The following is a 24,063-nucleotide window of genomic DNA, read 5'->3' as shown; positions in this document are numbered from 1 at the left end:
AACGAAGTAGCAAGATTCGAAGAAGAGGCGATGCAAAACATGCGGCGAAAAACAACCTAGGGCTCGACAGAAAGAAGCCCTAGGGTTTCAAAATCACTCTGATACCATTTCACGAACAGAGAGAGAGACAAAAGATAATAAAATGCTTCATTAACCCATTTGGGGTTTCAACTACTTTATTAAATATTCCTAGAACTAATACATCAAAATGACAAAAATGTTGTTGTTTATTCAGTAACAAAAATCAAAAATATAACAACACAAAACTATTACAAAACTATTACACAACTAAAATACTCTAATACCTTCTTCCACAGTTAAGACACCAATACCATTTGTTTTCACGTAGCCATGGTTGACATAGTTAATCATCAAGTCTGGATGCTTCATGGCTAGGACCCATGTGTAGGCATTTAGGGCAGCTTTTGATAATGCGTATGCAGTAGAAAGATAGGTTGGCCAGCTCTTGGCTTCTGACAAACCCTTTTTGAAATCTTTCATGAACACATTCAATACCTCATCCACTCTGTCTTCAATAAGTGTACTTCAGCATTGCTTAGAACTCCCACAGCCCATTCATTGAGTACAAACTGAAATAAGAGACACAAAAGCACTGAGGTTAGCTAATTGTTACACTGCTGAAGTTTCTTAGACAAAATTAATCTTACAAGAGACTCAAATTGAAAGCACTTCAGTGTACAACCTTCCATCTATGGGGATGAAATGATACCCACATGTAAAATTTGGGAAAAGACTAGATAGCATTCTCATTAGAAGCAAAAGGGTTGTGAGCGGATCTAAGAAAGGAATTAGTTAGGAACACTTTCAAGGGTCGTCGCCTCTTGAGTGATGTGAGAAGAAGACCAATAGAGACTCCTACAAGAAAAGTGGATGGAATGAAGTAAGTAAGTTAGCAAAAAAGGGAGAGGAAGACCAAGGAAAAACTTAATGGAAGACTCTTAGAAATTATATGAGTTAAAAGAGCTTTATGGAAGATAAAACAATAGATAGAAATAACTAACAAACTAGAATTCATCTAGCCAACCCTATATTATGGGACTAAGGCTTGAATAGCTAATTGTTACACTCTCGAAGTTTCTTGGATAGAATTAATCTTACAAGAGACTCAAATTGATAGCATATTGTTACCATAAATTATCACCATTGCTTTAGGGTATAACCTTCCATCTATCAAGAAATGATACCCATATGTGAAATTTGGGAAGAGGCTAGATAGCATTCTCATTCGAAGAAAAAGGTTTGTGAGCAAATCTAAGAACGGAACTAGTTGAGAACACTTTCATAAGTCATCGCCTCTTGAATTAAAAGCAATTATCTTTTAATTCAAAATAAATTTACTTTTTACATGATTTAGAGAAAATATTTATATCATAAAAATATTTTTGTTAATCATCAAAACTTAATTAATATGAGCAAGTTAGCTCAACATATAGGATTAAAGCTTTTATGGATAATGTTTATTCTAATATTCTAAAATCTTTTTAGAATTATAAGTAATTGCCTATTCTTTTCATAAAACATTCAGAGAGATTTTCAAATGTCAAAGTTATTTAGTTTGTACGTTGTGTATAACTCCTAAACAAGAAAATTTACACTTTTTTAGTTTAAAGAGTTTTTTTGAACTTCTAGAGTTTTTTAGTCTTTTTGATGAACTTTTTCTAATGACAACAATATTCATTTGTAAAGAAATTAATTAATAATTATTTTGTGTGAATACTTTTAAATTGTTATTACTATCTAATTATGGGATTTTAGATAACTCATATAGGAGAGTGAAGTTATAGAGAGAGACTCGGCAAAAAGTTTACAGTGAAAGTTTTTTCATGCATTCTTTCTAGGATTTTGCTATTTATACATTGCAGGCTACAAACACATGTGCAAATAACGAAAATATCTCTCACCCAATTGCAAATTTACATCCCTTTCCCTTGGTTGCCTCATCTCTCCTCTCTTTCCTCTTCCCATATATGGTTGCCTCCAACAATTGCTAGTCACCTCGCCTTTTATGTGTCAACCATCGCCACATCCTCCCTTTCCACGAAGGATGCAGCAGTGGTCGAAGCGCGAGAAGCAAGGTGATAGGCGATTGCTGGAGGCGGCCATGAGAAGGAAAAAAAGAGTAAAATTGTAATTCTTTATTTATTTATTTATTTTTTTTTGTAGCCTGTGATGTACAAGTAGCAAAATCATTCTTTCTTATGTAACTTAACCTTTTGGTCAATACCAACTCTGGCATATTGAACCTTTCAATCAATACTAACTTTGGAAGATTGACTCAGCAAAAACGTTTTATTAGATAATAATGTTATAGTGGATGTGTAGTAATATAAGAAAAAATAAAATTAAAAACAAAAATATATGTAATAAAGTTGGAATGGCACATGTTGAAAGTAAGATTTGAGAGTTATGATTAAGATCATTTGAACATATGATAAGAAAACTAATAAAAGCACATGTGAGGAGAGTGGATGAAATGAAAAAAATATGTTGCAAAAGGGAGAAAAAAAAACCCAAAAAAAGAAGTGAAAAACGTTAGACAATATATAAGATATAATGGCCTTATATAAGATATAATTATTTATAGAGATACTTGAAGATATAAAATTCTTTCTTGTATCTAAATAATACCATCTAAGGAGACAAAGAGTCGTGATTATTGTTATTATTGTATGGTATAACACTATATTTATGTGCAACTTTTACTCTTTGTTTTTTTGTGAGTGTGTTGTCAATGGAACCTAGATGCCTCGTGAGATTGTGTGACAAAGAAAAAAAACAAGGAAATTGTGAAACTCCCTATTTGTGTGGCCAGTTTGTGGTGAACGTGGTGGTCAAGTTGCCTCATCTTGCAAGAGAAGAAATGTTTAAAGAGCGTAGAAATTTTTTTATTCCAACACTCTAATCCTTAAATTAGAGTCTGTAAATGTTAAAAATTCGAGAGCAATATTCATACCAGTATCAGAGGCATTCATTTTTTAAAATATGAGCTTGCTGATTTATAAAGGGATATGGAGCAATTTCAAGTTTTCAAAAATTATGATTCGTACCGATAATATTTATCTTGACATTTGTAGTTTTTCAATGAAATATATACTTACACAAGAAAAATATAATTTAAAATCTCTAAAGCAGTGTTATTTAGACTATAACATTCAGTTACATATTAATTTTAACATATTTTATTTTCATTCACATATATGTATATATATACATACATATGTATATATACATGGAAAATATTTTTTTTGAAATGAAAAAAAAATATTTAAACATGTATTTTATTTTATTTTTATTTTTTTCACATTTTCCTTTTATATTAAAATAAATGAATTTAGGATCGAAAATAAAATCAAACCATCAAACACACAAATGAATACAAAAGTTTTATGTGAAAATTTAAATTGAAAAAAAAAATTATGGGCAAAAAGAACAAAATATCACCATGATGATATTGTTATAATAATTTTAGTGTATTGAGTAATTATTTATAGATCTATAATTCATCCATAAATATATACAAAAAAAGATTTATATAAATTTATAATCTGATCAAGATGAGTTATGAAAAAGATAAATTTTTAATTGTAAATGTGTACTAATTATAGTCAAATTTAAATTATTAATTATAATTATCTCATTATTATTATATTTAGATATTTCACTAAATGAGTAAATGAGCTTGAGCCCGAGACAAGACGAGCCGAGCCCAAGCCTAGCTCACATGACTTGAGCTCAAGACTAAAAACAAGTTCACAAACCAAGACTGAACTCAACAAATCTCTCAACTCGGTTCAATTCCAATTCTATATATAACACGCACGTTAATAAACAAAGTATCAATACACTAACACTTATTATAGAATCTCATCCCAAGCACAAGCGATTCAGGAAACATTTTATTTAAGGGACATTACGGGTTGCCCACCCGATCATCCCGCTAAAGATGATTGAATGATAGATACCATTATCGTAATCTCATCATTCAAAGGATGAGACTTCACCCTTGGAAAAGAAAAGGCCAGTAGGGCCATCATCGGGCAGGAGGGCAAGTTTCACTGGACATTCAGCACCTTCTTCTACACTCCGATGGCCGGTATTTCCGTTAATGTCGGTTTTGACGTGACCAGGACAGACGCAGTTGATCCGAAAACCCGGGTTCTTCTTCGCTAGGATTCTCGTGTAGGAGTTCATGGCAGCTTTGGACATTGTGTAGGCCGAGAAGACGACAGGCCAGCCTCTGGTCTCCAATGATCCTGCTTTGAAATCTCGCAGGAACTCATCATTTATCAGCTCATCGATCTTCTCTTCTGTAAGGCTTTCCACATCATTTAACACTGTTCTAACCCACTCGCCTGGTATGGCCTGAAACAAAGATTTTTCGACCACATTCTAAGACCCAATGTCAAGCCAAATTTGAAGTGGCGAAATGAACATGGAAATAGGATTGTTCAATATTATGATTTTTACAGTTCAAGGGCTACATCGGTTATGAAGAAGGTACCTGTAACCGCCCTCCCATAGAAGAAACATTGACGATCCTCGGCGAAACAGATAGCTTTAGGAGGGGGATAAATGCTTCGATCATCCTCTTTGCACCATAGTAGTTTGTTTGCAAACACTCTTCAGCCATCTCATATGTCTGAGTCATCGCTCCGGCCAAGTTGTCATGGGTCAGTGCTTGAGGCTGAATCAACAATGGCATATCAAGCCTTCATCTAATTAAGTTGGGTCGGATATATGAATTTTAACTTGTTAATCATTTCTATCAATGCTAAAGGTCAAATATTCACAATCCTTAGTTAATAAAGACACATGTATAAGAACTTGAATTTAAATTAAGTTTATGAGATTAGAAGACGGAAGATTTGCACATTCAAGGTATTAGGGGGGCATAGGAAAAAAAAAACAGAAAAATCAGATTCCATAATCACAATTGCATCAATTTGAGTTCATTGATTGAGAGCAAAAGAAATGTGGTATAAAGACTCACTCCTCCCTTGGCCATTGTTGACTGGAAAACTTCCCAGTCCATGATGAGTCCCCCAATCCCAGCATTGTTCACCTACAAGGATTTGAGCAATTTAATTATTTTTCTCAAGAAAAAAACTAACTGAATATCTCAAAAATAGAGCAAGATATGAATCATTATGTGGGGTAGAACCATCTTTCCAATTAAATGGCATAAATGATCACTGAATTTTATACTAAAGTACAAAAAAATTCATTAAATTTTAATTTAATATATAATTCCATAACTACCATCAATTGTAATTAAAAGAGACTAACGAAATACTGATATTTTTATACTTTAATCTAAAGTTTTATGATATTGTTTTGCACTTTAGTGCAAAATTCAGTCTTTTTTTATATTTTAATGCAAAATCTAGTAACCCTTTTGTATTTTTTGGCAAAGTTTAGTGGTTATTTGTGCTATTTAACTATTTACGTTATTAGCCACGTTAACATCCTATTAACCTTCTTTAAAAGCAAATGGTGGTAGTTATTGAATTGTATACTAAATTGAAATTTAGTAATATTTTTACAATGCAAAATTCAATGACCGTTACTATTTAGTCCCATCTTTCCCTACTCCTTTCTTCTTTGTTTTCTGCTTCGTTTGATAGCAACAATTATACAATCAGGAACCTTAATCCCACTAGGTAGAGAAACAAAAAATTATAAAAAAAAAAATGCTCATCAGAACTTTGAATTCAATTTTTGATTCCATATTGCCCACAAGTTGAAAAGGGTAATACAGTTTGAGAAGGGGTGGAGAAAAGATTAGTATCAAATAAGCACCTTGATACAGCTAAAGTTAACTGTCAAGAGCCAAGCCAGCAGTTCTTAACCCAATCCTGGGAAGCTACCCAGAGAGTTTTGAACAGAAGACAAGCTAAGATTGCACAGAATTATAATAACAATAAAGTAGAAGAAGAACAACTGAGAAGGAATTAAGAATTGATTAGTGAATCCTACCAAAATATCAAGTCTTCCAAATTTGGTCTTGATGAAATCAACAAGGGAAGCAATACTAGATGGTTCCACCACATCAAGCTGATGGAAGAAGACATTATCAGAAAGGCCACACCCTTTGAGTTTCTCTAGAGCCTCAAGTCCCTTCTTCTCATCTCTGGCTGTTAAAACCACCAGGACCCCATTACAAGCCAACTGCCTACATATTTCAAACCCTATTCCTTTGTTTGACCCTGTAACAACTGCATATCTACACAACAAAAACAAGAAAGAAATGAATAACACAAGGTGGGGGATGGCTAGTTTAGAAACTAAGATGCAGCAGTGAAATTTCCAAGCAAAAGTACCTGTTCTTGTTTGGGACTGCCGGTGTTGCCTCCGCCATTGCTTAACAGAATGGACCTGCCCAGGGGATTCGGTTTCAGCAAATGGGTTGTTGGGTCTTCATTGCAACTTTAACTCTTTGTTTCTTTGTGGGTGTGTTCCCAGTGGGACCCAGATGCCTCATCTCATTGTGTGACACAGAGAAAAACAACCAGGGAAATTGTGAATCTCCCAATCAGTTTGGCCGTTTGAGGTTTGACATATTTAGAATTTTCCAAAAGCAAAAGGATATTCTTACAAATCATGCATGTGAAGGTTTCATTATATCGCTTGTTTGAGACCGCTGGTGTTGCAGCCGCCATTGCTGAACAGAGCGACCTGCCAAGGGGATTTGATTTCAGCAACTGGGGTTGTTGGGTCTTCATGCCAACTTTTACTTTTCGTTTCCTTGTGGTTGAGTTCAGTGGGAGCCAGATGCGTCATCTGATTGTGTGATAGATTCTAAAAAGAAAATGTTATTGGTACATTATTGTGTATACTTTAAACTATACAATGATATAGTAATGTTTAAAATGCCTTCACCCAAGATGACGAGACATAATGAGACGAGAGATATTTATATCATTTATGTACCTTGTGTAACCTAAAGTGTACATAAATAATATACAAATAGCATGACCCATTCAAAAATATGGACATTATCAAACACTGATTTTTTTTATGATGTCCAAGCAACATAAAATTTGCCAGACTCGGGCAAATAGAGAGAGGGGGTATGGGCCTCGAGGGTGGAACTTAACACACCCGCGCCTTCTGCTAGTCCAACACAGGCAACATATCATCCTTTGTCAAATTCCCTACGTGTTTGGCCAGTTTGAGATTGACATTTTGAATTTTCCTTGGAGCTAAAAGGATATTTTTACAAATCATGTACATGTGAAGGTTTGATTATATTTGTTATATTATCAAGATGTATAATGATAAATTTATTTAATTAAAAATATCATCGTCAAATTGTCTAATCCTACAAGAGAATAAACAATTAGAGAGCTTAAAAAAGTTTTCTCGTAAACACTCTGATACGTAAGTCAAATTCTATAAATGTTAAAAATTCAATAACAGTATTCACACCAGTATCAAATATATATATTTTTTGGAATGAGAATCTACTTATTTATAGAGAGGTATAGATAATATTTATCTTGACATTTTAAAATATGATAGGATTAGAGCTTTTATGGATAATATTCTAATATTTAAAAAAAAATAAAATTAAAATTCTTTATATATAATTGTCTATTTTTTTCGTAGAACATTTAGAGAAATTTTCAAATATCAAAATTATTTAGTTTGTACGTTGTGTATAACAACGTATCTAACTAACACCATCTAATAATAATTGAGTTTTTTTTCATTTACATATAAGGAAAGCAGGTGAAATAAAAAGAATATGTCACAAAAGAGGGAAAAAATACCCAAAAAAGTAAATGAAAAACGTTAGACAATAAATAAGATATAATGGCGTTATATAAGATATAACTATTTATAAAGATACTTAAAAACCTAGAATTCATGTATCTAACACACACCATCTAAGGAGACAAAAACTCGTGATTATCACTATTGTTGTATGGTATAACACTATATTTATGTTCAACTTTTACTCTTTGTTTTTTTGTGGGTGTGTTGTCAGTGGGACCTAAATGCCTTGTTTGGTTGTGTGACAAAGAAAAAAAAACAAGAAAATTGTGAAACTCCCTATCTATTTGGCCAATTTGAGAGGACATGGTGGTCAAGTTGCCTCGTCTTGCAAAAGAAGAAATGATTAGAGAGTGCAGTAAAATTTTTATGAAAACACTCTGATTTTTAGATTAGAATCTATAGATGCTCAGAATTCAAGAGCAGTACTCAAGTAGTATTAGAGGCATTCTTATTTTAGAATATGAGTTTGTTTATAAAGAAAGGGGATATGGGGCAATTTCAAATTTCTAAAGATTATGATTCATACCGATAATATCTATGTTGATATTTATAATTTTTCAAAAACATATTAATTTTAAAATATTTTATTTTCATTCACATATACATATGTATATAGACATGGAAAATATTTTTTTGAATTGAAATAAATATTTAAACATGTATTTTGTTTTATTTTTATTTTTTTCACATTTTCCTTTTATATTAAAATAAATGAATTTAGGATCAAAAATAAAATCAAACCATCAAACACACAAATGAATACAAAAGTTTTGCATAAAAAATATAAATTAAAAAAAAATTATGGGCAGAACTAACAAAACATCACCATAATGATATTGTTATAATAATTTCAATATATTAAATACTTATTTACAGATCTACAATTCATCTATAGAAGTATACAAAAAAAAGATTTATATAAATTTATAATTTGATCAGAAGATGAGTTACGAAAAAGATAAATTTTTAATTATAAATATGTATTAATCACAGTAAAATTTAAATTATAAATTACAATTATCTCATTATTGTTATATTTAGATATTTCACTAAATGAGCTCAATCACATAAATTTTAAATTAAAATGTTATTTCAACATTTCATTTGGATACTTTTAGATATTTTAGTATTAACATATTATATTTTATGTCACACCAATATAAATATATAACAAGGGTTGCAAATGAATCAAGTCGTTCTTGAGCAGCTCAATGTTCAACTCGACAAAAATTCGTTCGATTTCATTCATTAAGATAAACGAGTTGAATTTAAGTCTAACTTTAAAACTTAATTTATAAGCGAATTAAGTTTGAGGTTAGTAAAATTTAACTCGTTAAACCTCACAAACATGTTTAATTATAGGCATATGAATACTAATAGACTAAATTAGAGACTCATAAACATACTGGTGAGCCCAGGCTCACCAGCAGATGCTCGAGCTTAAGCCCAAGATGAGCCGAGTCGAAGCCCGAGCCTAACTCACATGACTCGAGCTCAAGCCTAAAATCAAGTTCGCGAGCCGAGACTGAAGTCAACAAACCTCTCAACTCGGTTCAATTCCAACCCTATATATAACACATTAATAAACAAAGTATCAATACATTAACACTTATAGAATCTCATCCCAGGCACAAGCTATTCGGGAAACGTTTTATTTAAGGGACATTACGGGTTGCCCACCCGATTAGCTCGCTAAAGATGACTGAATGATGGATATCATTGTCGTAATCTCATCATTAAAAGGATGAGACTTCACCCATGGAGAAGAAAATGCCAGTAGGGCCATCATCGGGCAGGAGGGCAAGCTTCACCGGACATTCAGCACCGTCTTCTACACTCCGATTGCTGGTATTTTCGGTAATATCGATTTTAACGTAACCCGAGCCGACGCAGTTGATTCAAAAACCCGGGTTCTTCTTCATGAGGATTCTCGTGTAGGCGTTCATGGCAACTTTGGACATTGTGTAGGCCAAGAACACGACAGGCCAGCCTCTGGTCTCCAGTGATCCTGCTTTGAAATCTTGCAAGAACTCATCATTTATGAGCTCATCTATCTTCTCTTCTGTAAGGCTTTCCACATCATTCAACACTGTTCTAACCCACTCACCTGGTATGTGCTGAAACAAAGATTTTTCAACCACATTCTGGGATGATCAGTTACAAATCTAATACCCAATGTCAAGCCAAATCTGAAGGGGAGAAATGAAAATGGCAATAGGATTGTTCAATCTTGTGATTTTTACAGTTAAGAGGCTGCATGGGTTGTGAAGAAGGTACCTGTAGCCGCCCTAATCCAGAAGAAACATTGACGATCCTCGGCGAAACAGATAGCTTCAAAAGGGGGATAAATGCTTCGATCATCCTCTTTGCACCGTAGTAGTTTGTTTACAAGCATTATTCAGCCATCTCATAAGTCTGAGTCACCACTCCAATCCCGTGGTCATGGATCAGTGTCTGAGGCTGAATCAACAATGGCATATCAAGCTTTCATCCAGTTAAGTTGGGTTTGGTATATGAATTCTAACTTGTCAATCATTTTTATCTATGCTAAAGGCGAAGCATTCACAATCCTTGGTTAATTAGGACACATATATAGATATCTATATATGTATATTTCTTAATCAAGGTGATTGCAAAAACAGATTAAACCCAGCTTCTAATTCTTAGATTATGAGATTAGAAGAAAGTTACACGTGATTTTTCATGTCCTGATGAGATTTGGAGCACAATGAAGATTTGCACATTTCAAAGGATAAGGGGGGGGGGGGGGGGGGGGGGGGGGGGGGGGCACCAATGGAGACTTGGATTAAATGGCATTCTCCTTGGGGAAAAGGGCATAGAAAAGAAAAGAAAAATCAGAATGCATAATCACAATTGCATCAATTTGAATTCTTCATTGATTGAGACCAAAAGAAATGAGGTATAAAGGCTCACTCCTCCCTTTGCCATTGCTGATTGGACAACTTCCCAGTCCATGATGAGTCCAGCAATCCCAGCATTGTTCACCTACAACGATATGAGCAATTTAATTATTTATCTCAAGAAAAAACTAAATGAATATCCAAAAAACAGAGCAAGATATGAATCCATTTAAGTGTAGACCATCTTTCCAGCTAAATAGCATAAATGGTTATTAAATTTTGTACTAAAATACAAACTTATCACTAAACTTCAATTTAATAAATAATTTCATAACTATCGTCAATTTTCATTAAAAGAGGCTAACGAAATTGCTGACATTTTTATATTTTTGTATAAAGGTTAATGACATTTTTTTTTTTGTACTTTAGTGCAAAGTTTAATGACTTTTTTTGTATTTTACTACAAAATTTAGTAACCTTTTTGTATTTTTGGACAAAGTTCAATTGTCATTTGTGTTGTTTAGCCATTTACGTTGTTAGTCACGTCAACATCTCCTTTAATGGCAATTGACTGTAGTCTATAGAATTATATATTAAATTAAAATTAATTTAGTAACTTTTTAACTTCAAATTGAAATTCAATGACTTTTTTTGCACCTTAATATAAAATTGAGTGATCATTTATACTATCTAACCCCATGTTTTCCTATTTCTTTCTTGTTTGTTTTCTTCTTCATTTATGGGATAGCAACAACTACAATCACGAACATTAATCCTATTAGGTAGACTCAGCTATACAAACATATAATTTACAAAACTTTATTTTTCTAGTTATGTTTAAGGGTTCTTTTGGCCTAGTTTTCTTTAATCTTCTTCTTTTGTAGTAAACAAAAAAATATAAAAAAAATGCTCATCAAAACTTTGAATTCAATTTTTTATTCCATATTGCCTACATGTTGAAAAGGGTAACACAGTTTGAGAAGGGGTGGAGAAAAGATTAGTATCAAATAAGCACCTTGATACAACTAAAGTTAACTGTCAAGGACCAAGCCAGCGGTTCTTAACCCAATCCTGGGAAGCTACCCACAAAGTTTTGAACAGAAGACAAGCTAAGATTGCACAGAATTATAATAACAATCCTGAGAAGGAATTAAGAATTGATTAGTGAATCCTACCAAAATATCAAGTCTTCCGAATTTGGTCTTGATGAAATCAACAAGGGAAGCAACACTAGATGGGTCCACCACATCAAGCTGATGGAAGAAGACAAGATCAGAAAGGCCACACCCTTTGAGTTTCTCAACAGCCTCAAGTCCCTTCTTCTGGTCTCTGGCTGTTAAAACCACCAGGACCCCATTACAAGCCAACTGCCTACATATTTCAAACCCTATTCCTTTGTTTGACCCTGTAACAACTGCATATCTACACAACAAAAACAAGAAAGAAATGAATAACGCAAGGTGGGGGGATAGCTGGTTTAGAGACTAAGATGCATCTCTGAAATTTCCAAGCAAAAGTACCTGTTCTTGTTTGGGACTGCTGGTGTTGCCTCCGCCATCGCTGAACAGAAGGGACCTGCCCAGGGGATTCGGTTTCAGAAAATGGGTTGTCGGGTCTTCATTGCAACTTTTACTCTTTGTTTCTTTGTGGGTGTGTTCCCAGCGGGACCCAGATGCCTCATCTCATTGTGTGGCAGAGAAAAAAAACAGGGGAAATTGTGAATCTCCCAATCTGTTTGGCCGGTTTGAGGTGAACTTCGTGGACAAGTTGCCTCATCTTGTAAGAGAAAAACGGTTAGGCGGCGCATAAAATTTTTATACAATCATTTCGATGTTCAGAATAGAATTTATAAATTTTAAAAATTCTAATATTTATATCTGTATTAGAAACGTATATTTACTATAATATACGTCTGCTTATTTATAAAAGATATAAAGTAATTAAGAGTTTATTAAAATTAAGATTTGTTATGGATAATATCTATTTTGATATTTGTTGAAATACCCTATTTCAGCATAAGGTGACATGCTTGTCACGATTAGAATATTAAAAATTAGCTTGATAATAAAAATAAGTTATCAAATCGACCGGAAGGTGTGACCTGAAACCTTGATGTCTAAAAAAAATGATATGATATTGATGAGTATTTCGAGATAAAATTTATGGTATTAAAATAAATCGGAATCGAGATTCTTTTCAATACAGTTACGATTCAGGTTAAAAAATAGAATCGTCGTAGGAGACTTTCAAAAAGTCAACGGAACCCTAAGAGGGCTCCAGTTTTGCGTAAGGATCAACCCTAAAGTAATTTCGAGATAAAGCAAAGGTCTTGTGAAAACGCAAAGGTAAAATCGTTCTTATTGAGTAATTTTGAAATTATTAATTGTGAATTTTCAGTATTTGAATTTGAATGAAATTTACTTCTGATGGTGTAATTGTAATTGTGAAATGCTCAAAGTGAGATTTAGAATTAATCGAGGGATTTATATATAATTTTCTTGATTTTAATAAATTATACATATATATTATGCATAGTGTATTATATAAATTATATGTGTGTGTTGAGTGTATGCGTGGTGGGCAAGAATTCTACAAGAAATATTATATAATATATATATAAATTAGAGTGGTGGCCAAGGGGCGGCCATTATAATATATGCGTATATGCGTGGAGCTGAAGTTAAGACAATGTATAAATAGGCTTAAGTGCAAGGGGAGATGGCAGGGAATGGATAAAGAAAAAGAGAAAAATAGTAGAAAGTTTTTAAAAAAATTTAAAAATTTATTTGAATCTCAAGGAATGTGTTGGGATTCGAAATTTAGCATTTAAAAACTTGACACCAGAGTTGAGATTGAGCTCGAACTTCGAGGTATTCTAAATTACATTTAAGGTGAGTGTTCTTATTTAAAAACTTGGTTTATTATGAGTAGTTTACTACCAAAACTTGGCTTGTTTATATAAATGGTTTGATTTGTTAGTAGTTCAATCAAAAACTTAGTTTATTTTGGGTAGTTCGAACCTATACATGATTTGTTTATACAAATGATTTGACCTATGATAGGTTGTTTGCATATAGATAGTTCATCCAGAGTGATTATTTACATGTGCATTGAATTTTGTATTTTAAATTATGTGCATGCAAATGTTAGTTTTATATGATGCATGGTTGGTGATAGGACATTGGCATGTTTGTGTGATGTCCATATGGGATATGGGTTGTCAACCTGTGTGTGGCACTTGAGTGATAGCACTCGGGATGCATACCAAGGATTAATACTATGTGACCCACTTGGAACGGGGCTGAGACAGACTTCACCCTACGGTGCTCAAGTAGCGAGACTGAGAATGGACACCACCCCAGATTCTTTTGAAAAATAGCATTATTGCCTAGATGAATGTTGATTCCTGAAATAGTGTTGATCATCTTGTGGCTAGAGTTGTGTTGAGATCCGGAATGCTTTTGTGTGGGAGCGAAATGCCTAACATGATATAGGGGTGATGTTTGGGTTCATGCGTTGAGATTGTCCCTCTTAAGCAAGATTGTGTTATGTCGATGTGTCGATGTGATTATGTTGCCTTTAGAGAGATTGCATTTTCCCCGGTTAAGGTTAAGTGCTATGTGGGAATCTCTTGGGTTGGGACATGTCAGGATATGTCGATTGTTTCATGGTCTTGCATATATTTCTAAAAATGTTTTGCACTCTCACTTAGATGATTCAGCATCTAATTTGGACTATATCCTTGAAATATTCAAATGTTTCAGGTAAAAACAACGGCGCTAAAAGAAAATAGGTTATCGAGATATAACCGTCATTTACGTTGGTGATCTTTAACGTATATTTTGTCTATATTAAAAGTGTTTAGTAGTTGTTGTTGAAAGATGAGTCTCTATATATTTTGATTTGAAATGTCATGTCAAATGATGATTCAATATCTAGGTTATGAATAAAGTGATGGTTCGATATCTACATTATGAATAAAGTGAATTCGATTATGTATACTTAAAGTTTCGATTCTACTTCCGTTGATGTGATGATATTACTAGTCTTACCTTATTCTTTTAAGTTAATATGCTGAGATGATAGATTGGGATTCGATTTATATTGCGTATATGTTGAGAGAAAAAAATATTTTTAAAATCTCAAATTAACGTACGCTTTAAAAAAAATCAGAGCGTTATATTTGTAATTTTTCAATAAATATATACTTACACAAAAATAATTAGAGAATTTAAAATCTCTAAAGAAGTATCATTTAGACTACAACATTCAATTACATATTAATTTTAAAATATTTTATTCTTGTTCACATATTCATACATATATACATACATATGTGTGTATATATATATAAATTTTGAAATTAAAAAATATTTAAACAAGTATTTTGCAACGATTTAAGAGGAAGGAGAGGCGATAAAGACGGTTGCTGGAGAAGGCGACATAGCGGCGGCAAGAATAGAAGACTCAGAGAGAGAGACAAAGAGAGGTGGAGGCGGACGATGGCTAGAACGGCGGAGGCGGAGGCTTTAACGGCTATGTATGAAGAAAGAGAGAGAGAGAGAGAGAATGAGGCAAAAGTGAGGGAAGGAGAAAAAGAGAGGGAGGGGGGAAGGATAAAGGGAGTATGGGCAGACACTTAATACAGAGTATGGGAACAAGTCACCAACTTGTTCGTGTAGTATTGTGCTTAATAAACGAAGTATCAATACATTAACACTTATTATAGAATTTCATCCCAAGCACAAGCGATTCGGGAAACGTTTTATTTAGGGGACATTATGGGTTGCCCACCTGATCAGCCTGGTAAAGATGACTGAATGATGGATACCATTGTCGTAATCTCATCATTCAAAGGATGAGACTTCACCCATGGAGAAGAAAAGGCCAGTAGGGCCATCATCGGGCAGGAGGGCAAGCTTCACCGGACATTCAGCACCTTCTTCTACACTCCGATGGCCGGTATTTTCGTTAATGTCGGTTTTGACGTAACCGGGGCAGACGCAGTTGATCCTAAAACCCGGGTTCTTCTTCGCGAGGATTCTCGTGTAGGCGTTCATGGCAGCTTTGGACATTGTGTAGGCCGAGAAGATGACAGGCCAGCCTCTGGTCTCCAGTGATCCTGCTTTGAAATCTTGCAGGAACTCATCATTTATCAGCTCGTCTATCCTCTCTTCTGTAAGGCTTTCCACATCATTCAACACCATTCTAACCCACTCGCCTGGTATGTTCTGAAACAAAGATTTTTCGACCACATTCTGAGGTGATCAGTTACAAATCTAATACCCAATGTCAAGCCAAATCTGAGGGGGAGAAATGAAAATGGCAATAGGATTGTTCAATCTTGTGATTTTTACAGTTCAGAGGCTGCTTGGGTTATGAAAAAGGTACCTGTAACCGCCCTGCTGCAGAAGAAATATTGACGATCCTCGGCGAAACAGATAGCTTCAGAAGGGGGATAAATGCTTCGATCATCCTCTTTGCACCGTAGTAGTTTGTTTGCAAGCATTCTTCAGCCATCTCATAAGTCTGAGTCATCACTCCGGTCCCGTGGTCATGGATCAGTGTCTGAGGCTGAATCAACAATGCCATGTCAGGCCTTCATCCAATTAAGTTGGGTCCAATATATAAATTCTAGTTTGTCAATCATTTCTATCTATGCCATGCTAAAAGGCGAAATATTCACAATCCTTGGTTAGTTAGGACACATGTATAAGAACTTGAATTCAGGCTGGGAGCCAACAAGAAAACGATCATGTGACATGTTAAATATATATATAGATATATATGTATACTGCTTAATCAAAGCGATGCAAAAACAGATTAAACCCAGCTTCTAATTCTTAGATTATGAGATTAGAAGACAGTTTATGTGATTTTTCATGTCCTGATGAGATATGGAGCACACAGAAGATTTGCACATTCGAGAGATTAATGGGGCACCAATAGAAACTTGGATTAAATAGCATTCTCCCTAGGGAAAAGGGCATAGAAAAGAAAAGAAAAATCAGAATGCATAATCACAGTTGCATCAATTTGAGTTCATTGATTGAGAACAAAAGAAATGAGGTATAAAGACTCACTCCTCCCTTAGCCATTGCTGACTGGAAAACTTCCCAGTCCATGATGAGTCCCCCAATCCCAGCATTGTTCACCTACAAGGATTTGAGCAATTTAATTATTTATCTCAAGAAAAAACTAACTAAATATATCAAAAACAGAGCAAGATATGAATCTACTTAAGTGTGGCAAGACCATCTCTCCCTATTTCTTTCTTCTTTGTTTTCTTCTTCGTGTCTGTCAGTAACAATCACAATCACGAACCTTAATCCCAATATGTAGAGTCGGCCATATGAACATATCCTTTGCAAGGCTTTATTTCTCATGTTATGTTTAAGGGTTTTTCACCTACATGCTCATCACAACTTTGAATTCAATTTTTTATTCCATATTGCCCACATGTTGAAAAGGGTAACACAATTTGAGAAGGGATGCAGAAAAGATTAGTATCAAACAAGCACCTTGATACAGCTAAAGTTAACTGTCAAGAGACAAGCCAGCAGTTCTTGACCCACTCCTGGGAAGCTACCCACAGATTTTGAACAGACGACAAGCTAAGATTGCACAGAATAATAACAGTAAAGTAGAAGAACAACTGAGAAGGAATTAAGAATTGATTAGTGAATCCTACCAAAATATCAAGTCTTCCGAATTTGGTCTTGATGAAATCAACAAGGGAAGCAACACTAGATGGGTCCACCACATCAAGCTGATGGAAGAAAACAAGATCAGAAAGGCCACACCCTTTGAGTTTCTCAACAGCCTCAAGTCCCTTCTTCTCGTCTCTGGCTGTTAAAACCACCAGGACCCCATTACAAGCCAACTGCCTACATATTTCAAACCCTATTCCTTTATTTGACCCTGTAACAACTGCATATCTACACAACAAAAACAAGAAAGAAATGAATAACACAAGGTGGGGGGATAGCTGGCTTAGAAACTAAGATGCAGCTCTGAAATCTCCAAGCAAAAGTACCTGTTCTTGTTTGGGACTGCTGGTGTTGCCTCCGCCATTGCTGAACAGAAGGGACCTCCCCAAAGGATTTGGTTTCAGCAACTGGGGTTGTTGGATCTTCATTGTAAGCTTTACTCTTTTGTTTCTTCGTGGGTGTTTTCCCAGTGGGACCCAGATGCCTCTTCTGATTGTGTGATCAAGAAAAAAAAAAAAACAGGGAAATTGTGAAACTCCCTGTTTGGCCGATTTGAGGCTTGTCATATTTTGAATTTTCCTAAGAGCAAAAGGATATTCTTACAAATCTTGTACATGTGAAAGGTTGTTATATTTGTTGTTACCTATCTCTAATAATAAATTTATTAAATTCGCAACATCGTCAAATTATCTAATTCTATAAGAAAAAATACGGTCAAAAAATATAAAAAAAATTATATAAATACTCCAATACTTAAATTAAACTCTATAGATATTAAAAAATTAAGAACAATATTCACACTAATATTAAAGACGTACATTTTTTAGAATGTGGATTAACTTATTTATAAAAGGGTATAGAGCAACTCTGAATCTTCTAAAATTAAGATTCGTATAGATAATATCCTGACAACTTAAAATCTATTAGGAATAGAATTTTTATGGATGATGTTTAATCAATATTTAAAAAAAAATAGAATTAAAAATTTTTATGAATAATTATCTATCATTTTTATGGAACCATCAACAATGTCAAAGTTATTTACTTTGCGTATTATGCTAAATCTTTTTAATTTCTAAAAAAAAATTACATATTTTTAAGCTTTTTTTTTTTGTGGTGTTTAAGCTTTTTTGATCTTTTTAATTGACTTTTACTTGTGAAATGATAATATTTGTTTGTAAAGAAATTAATTATTAATTATTTTGTGTTAATACTTTTCACTGTTATTAAATATTACTATCTAATTATGAGATTTTAGATCACTAAGACCGGAGGGTGAAGTTATAGAGAGAGACTCAGCAAAAAGGTTGCACAGAGAGAGAGAAAGCTTTCTTTTTCATTCATTCTTTCTGATCTTTCAGTCAATACCAACTCTGGAAGATAGACCACAAATTGCGGTAAGTTTTTAAATTCATATGTTGAAAGAGCAAAGACTATCAGCATTTTAAATACAACCATATATCAAAAAGATGGTTTGACAGCAATAGTGTCACAGCCTTCAACACTAATCATATTTTTATATTAGATGATAATGTTATAATAGATGTATAATAATATAAAAAAATAAAAATATATATAATAAAGTTAGAGTGGCACGCATTAAAAATAAGAAAAAAATAATTAAAATAATTTGCGCATATGATAAGAAAACTAATAGAAATACCTTAAAGGCGAGTGGATGAAATAAAAAGAATATGTTAAAAAAGAAAGAGAAGAAAACTAAAAAATATAAGTGAAAAACTTTAAACAAAACATAAAATATAATGTCTTTATATAAGATATGATTATTTATAAAAATACTTGAAGATCTAAAATTTATATATCTAATATTATCTAACGAAATAAAAGACTCATAATTATTGTTATTGTTATATGAAATAACATCATATTCATAATCATATATTAACTCACACTCAATATCAAGAGTTCCCAACTCCCAAGCAAAGGAGAAAACCTTTTCATTCTAGAAATATTATATCTACTAATTGACAAAGAAAAAGAAATCCATCACTAGAGTTCAATATTTACAAATGCAGTTGTATTATATACACATATATAAGAATTATGTAAGCTAATATACAAGCTAAAAATCCTAACTGCATAGTTTCACAGTAAAAAATATGAAATATCCAATGCTATTATCCCCTGAATAAGACATGAAATAGCAATTTTCAGAATTCATATTCAGCAATACCCATATTACAAAATGTAATTTTCAGAAACCTGATGCTTCCATTCTAGAAAAATACATGCCAGAAGGGCCACCCCCAGGAAGGAGGGCTAATCTCACCAGACTTTGGGCACCTTCTTCCACAGTTAAGACACCAATACCATTTGTTTTCACATAGCCAGGGTTGACACAGTTAATCATCAAGTCTGGATGCTTCTTGGCCAGGACCCTTGTGTAGGCATTTATGGCAGCTTTTGATAATGTGTATGCAGAAAGATAGGTTGGCCAGTTCTTGGCTTCCAGCAAACCCTCTTTGAAATCTTTCATGAACACATTCAACACCTCATCCACTCTGTCTTCAGTAAGTGTTTCAGCATTGCTTAGAACTCCCACAGCCCCTTCATTGAGTACAAACTGAAATAAGAGACACAAAAGCACTGAGGTTAGCTAATTGTTACACTGCTGAAGTTTCTTGGACAGAATTAATCTTACAAGAGGCTCAAACTGAAAGCACTTCAGTGTACAACCTTCCATCTCTGGGGATGAAATGATACCCATATGAAAAATTTGGGAAGAGGCTAGATAGCATTCTCATTAGAAGCAAAAGGGTTGTGAGCAGATCTAAGAAAGGAACTAGTTAGGAACACTTTCAGGAGTCGTCACCTCTCGAGTGATGTGAGAAGAAGACCAATAGAGACTCCTACTAGAAAAGTGGATGGAACGAAGTAAATAATTTAGCAAAAGAGGGAGAGCTAGACCAAGAAAAACTTAATGGAAGACTCTTAGGAATTATATGAGTTAAAAGAGCCTTATAGAAGATAAAACAATAGATAGAAAAAACTAGCAAGCTAGAATTCATCTAGCCTACCCTATATAGTGGGACTAAGGCTTGATTAGCTAATTGTTACACTGTCAAAGTTTCTTGGGTAGAATTAATCTTCCAAGAAACTCAAACTGATAGCATATTGTTCGTGTAAATTATCACCATTGCTTCAGGGTATAACCTTCCATCTATCGAGATGAAATGATACCCATATGTGAAATTTGGGAAGAGGCTAGATAGCATTCTCATTCAAAGCAAAAGGTTTGTGAGCAGATCTAAGAAAGGAACTAGTTGGGAACACTTTCATGAGTCATTACCTCTTGAGTGATGTGAAAAGAAGATCAATAGAGACGCCTATGAGAAAAGTGGATAGAATGAAGTAAGTAATTTAGCAAAAGAGGGAGAGGAAGACCAAGAAAACTTGGTGGAGGACTCTTACGAATTATCCGAGTTAAAAGAGCCTTAATAACTATAAAGCTAGAATTCATCTAGCTATTTGTTTAGTTGACTGTTCTGTTAAGTTTGTACCTGTAACTGCCCAACACCGGAGGAAACGTTAATGATTCTTGCTGAATCTGATAAGAGGAGGAGGGGAATGAATGCTTCAATCATTCTTTTTGCCCCATAGTAGTTTGTTTCCAAACACTGTTCAGCCAAACTGTAAGTTTGTGTTGTAATCTCTTTCCAATTGATCTTTCTCCAGTCAATTTCAGCTCCTTCTCTCTGTAAACACTAGAAAATAACTCAATCCTCCTAACTAACCCCAACTTAACAACAACTAGAGAAGGAAAGGTAAACAAAGGCATGCCATGTTGCCATAGTTTCGACCACAAGTTAGTTCCAAATTTGGGTTAGTATGTACACATAAATAAAAGAACCCTAGGGGTTCTTGGAATCCACTTAAAAGATGTTCCAAGTAAATGGGATCTTGAAGGCGTACCCCTCTTGAAGCTGCTAATGCTTCAGAATCCACTATGATCCCGCCAACTGCCGCATTATTCACCTGCAGATTTCAACTTTGCTCATCATTTCTTTAGCTAAAAGTTATGTGCAAATATCATTTCCATTGGTTAAATTCCAGCAAACTTCTCTGCAGCTTCAATCTATAAAAAGTTTACCATCTAAAAGGAAAATATTATAAGGTAAATGAAAATGGCAGTCCTGGAGCTCAGAATCCTCTGCCTCAAATTGTTTCAATTCCAAAGAGAGACCTTGCAAGTCAAAAATTGTCACTAACCTGGGGATATAATTAACCAATTTGTTAGGGAACAAATCAAAACAAAAACAAATTTTGGGCTAAATTGCATAAATGATCACTGAACTTTTTTATCAAGGTACAAAAAAGTCACTAAACTTCAATTTATAACCAGAAGATCATTGAACTTCAATTTAGTATATAATTCCATAACTACCGTCAAATGTTGTTAAAAAAAACTAACGAAATGCTGATGTTTTTATACTTTAGTGCAATGTTTAGTGACGTTTTTGTGTTGTTTAGTCATTCACATTATTAGTCACGTCAACATCCCATTAGCCTCTTTTAATAGCAATTGAGGATAGTTATGAAATTATATATTAAATCAAAGTTTAGTGACCTTTTGGATACAAATTGAAGTTCAGTGACCATTATGTATCTTAGTGCAAAATTTAGTGATTATTTATACTATTTAGCCCAAATTTTGTAACACCCACCCAAGATAACAATGAGAGGCACAGGGATTTAATGCTGTTCGACAATATGCTTACATTTGCAGGTGAAAGGAGAGCATAAATTATAGTGAACAAAGAAATACAAAAGAGAAACTCTGGCTCTCAACCCGAAACCCCAATACGCTCAATCTCACTGAGATTCGCTATTTATAGAGAAATGATAGGACAGAAATCCCAAGCTCACAGAGTTTTGGATTGTGTATAGAAATCATATTCCCAACATATTTATAATTGAAAATCAACCCAATTCGAACTCAAGGCAATCTCAACACAAATATCAACATATATGCAGCAAGAAATGTACCAAGATATCAAGCTTCCCAAACTGGGTTTTGATGAAATCAGCCAATGAAACAATGCTACGAGGGTCTAATAGGTCAAGCTGATGAAAAAGCAGATGACCAGAGAGACCAAACCCTTTGAGCCCTTCAAGGGCTTCAATGCCCTTCTTCTCATCTCTGGCAGTCAACACTACCGTCACTCCATTGGAGGCCAACTGCTTGCAAACTTCCAACCCTATCCCTCTATTTGCTCCTGTCACAACTGCATACCTGATTCATATACCCACATATACATACACTTATACCAAGCATGAATAGATTGATTTTTGTGCAATGGAGGAGATAAGAAATTGACATAACCACTGGTGACAGTTTTCCTGATTCATATACCCACATATACATACACTTATACCAAGCATGAATTGATTGATTTTTTTGCAATGGAGGAGATAAGAAATTGATATAACCACATTGGTGACAGTTTTCGCCGGGGGGGGGGGATGGAAATATTAATCTGGCAATAGCTCACTGATTAAGAAAAGGTAACAGCCATTGATGATGATGATGTACCTCTTTGTTGCAGGGAAGGAGGTTGCTTGTTCCATTGCTGATCATATGATGCCTTGTGTGTGTCCACTCATGATATATATATATATATGATGCCTTGTGTGTGTGTGTGTGTATCATGATTCCCAGTTAAAGGTGGACTCAAGAAATCTAGGAACTTAATCTCCCTGTTTTTTTTTTTTTAAATATTTAATTTTTTTATTATTTTAATTACACTTTTAAATAATATATTTTTAAATAATTTAATTCTTATATTTTGAGTCTTTTTTATTAATCCCTTACACTTACACTTTCACAATTATATTTTTGAGATGTACAATTAACTCGAAAATACATAATCAAAAATATAATTAAAATAATAAAAAAATTAAATTATCACATGAAAAGAATATTAAAATATATAGATTAAATTACTTAAAAATACATCATATCAAAATAATAAAAAATTTAAATAGTCATAAAAATATAATAATTAAATTATAAATTTAGCCAAAAATCTAGGTCAAACTAGATAATTCTCATCTTTCCATGGCCCTTCTATTGAGTGTAGAAAAGATTTTAAGCTCAATATCATTATTATACAAATATTTAAGAAATGGATGATGATTGATTGATGGTAAACATTTCAGCCTTTCTTAGTGTGTAATCAACCTTAAATATGTTACTCTCTCCAACATTGTTCTACCTCTTAATGTCCAATAACCCATCATTATTCTTAATAGATTTTCTAGATTCTATGTTTTCATTTTTAAGCATCTATCAAACAAGCTGTCATACCCAACATTTTTGTCTTATTTTGTGGACGCTTATGTTGATTGTATGAGCCCAAAATTTAGAAATTCTAATTAAATGAATGGTTTGGATTATGTGTGGAGTGAGTGTAATTAATTTGCAAAAGATGTCAGCTGATGGAAACTTGTTAACAACTATGATATCTACTGGCATCTCTGTTCTGAAGAAAGAGAAGAGCAGAAAGGATTAATAATTCTCATGGATTATGCATTTGAGGACCCAATGTGTTACTTTAACCATTAGCATTTTGGTGTAAAAATATGTGAAGATATAACTTTATGATTGTTGGAGGCATTTACCATCAAGATCAAGACGATTTTTAGGGGTGGATTTATAAAAGGTGATTCAC

The 24,063-nt window shown here is 33.7% G+C and overlaps 2 protein-coding genes, 1 long non-coding RNA gene and 1 pseudogene across 3 annotated transcripts; 1 reads left to right on the top strand and 3 right to left on the bottom strand.

Annotated features, from left to right (window-relative positions):
* Nucleotides 1-3,785: 3,785 nt before the first annotated feature.
* LOC127787646 ((+)-neomenthol dehydrogenase-like) lies at nucleotides 3,786-17,859 on the bottom strand (annotated as a pseudogene).
* On the bottom strand, nucleotides 10,267-12,423 carry LOC127786959 ((+)-neomenthol dehydrogenase-like). The gene is made up of 3 exons (XM_052314771.1): nucleotides 12,182-12,423; nucleotides 11,837-12,083; nucleotides 10,267-10,806 (listed from the first exon to the last, which is right to left on the bottom strand). Exons 1-3 carry the CDS (start codon nucleotides 12,217-12,219, stop codon nucleotides 10,669-10,671), a joined length of 423 nt encoding a protein of 140 aa, XP_052170731.1. The 5' UTR covers nucleotides 12,220-12,423; the 3' UTR covers nucleotides 10,267-10,668.
* On the top strand, nucleotides 13,399-16,177 carry LOC127786962 (uncharacterized). The gene is made up of 2 exons (XR_008020085.1): nucleotides 13,399-13,552; nucleotides 14,426-16,177. It is a non-coding gene; the product is annotated as an uncharacterized LOC127786962 (long non-coding RNA).
* A 1,669-nt stretch (nucleotides 17,860-19,528) lies between the features above and the next one.
* Nucleotides 19,529-23,042, bottom strand: LOC127786955 ((+)-neomenthol dehydrogenase-like). Its single transcript, XM_052314765.1, has 5 exons — nucleotides 22,926-23,042; nucleotides 22,379-22,625; nucleotides 21,305-21,367; nucleotides 20,893-21,087; nucleotides 19,529-19,955 (listed from the first exon to the last, which is right to left on the bottom strand). Exons 1-5 carry the CDS (start codon nucleotides 22,958-22,960, stop codon nucleotides 19,587-19,589), a joined length of 909 nt encoding a protein of 302 aa, XP_052170725.1. The 5' UTR covers nucleotides 22,961-23,042; the 3' UTR covers nucleotides 19,529-19,586.
* Nucleotides 23,043-24,063: the final 1,021 nt, after the last annotated feature.

Source organism: Diospyros lotus, chromosome 12 (assembly GCF_014633365.1).
Source record: "Diospyros lotus cultivar Yz01 chromosome 12, ASM1463336v1, whole genome shotgun sequence".
Taxonomy (NCBI): domain Eukaryota; kingdom Viridiplantae; phylum Streptophyta; class Magnoliopsida; order Ericales; family Ebenaceae; genus Diospyros; species Diospyros lotus.
This window is presented reverse-complemented; position numbering and strand designations above follow the sequence as displayed.

What these genes read in the sequence shown, in the direction of transcription:
- LOC127786959 (XM_052314771.1), bottom strand. Translation starts at nt 12,219, where the DNA reads ATGGCGGAGGCAACACCAGCAGTCCCAAACAAGAACAG. An exon ending in GCAGTCCCAAACAAGAACAG is followed by an intron (nt 12,084 to 12,181) that starts GTACTTTTGCTT and finishes TTTGTTGTGTAG; the next exon opens with ATATGCAGTTGTTACAGGGT. An exon ending in TCGGAAGACTTGATATTTTG is followed by an intron (nt 10,807 to 11,836) that starts GTAGGATTCACT and finishes ATATCGTTGTAG; the next exon opens with GTGAACAATGCTGGGATTGC.
- LOC127786955 (XM_052314765.1), bottom strand. Translation starts at nt 22,960, where the DNA reads ATGGAACAAGCAACCTCCTTCCCTGCAACAAAGAG. An exon ending in TCCTTCCCTGCAACAAAGAG is followed by an intron (nt 22,626 to 22,925) that starts GTACATCATCAT and finishes TATATGAATCAG; the next exon opens with GTATGCAGTTGTGACAGGAG. An exon ending in TTGGGAAGCTTGATATCTTG is followed by an intron (nt 21,368 to 22,378) that starts GTACATTTCTTG and finishes TGAAATCTGCAG; the next exon opens with GTGAATAATGCGGCAGTTGG.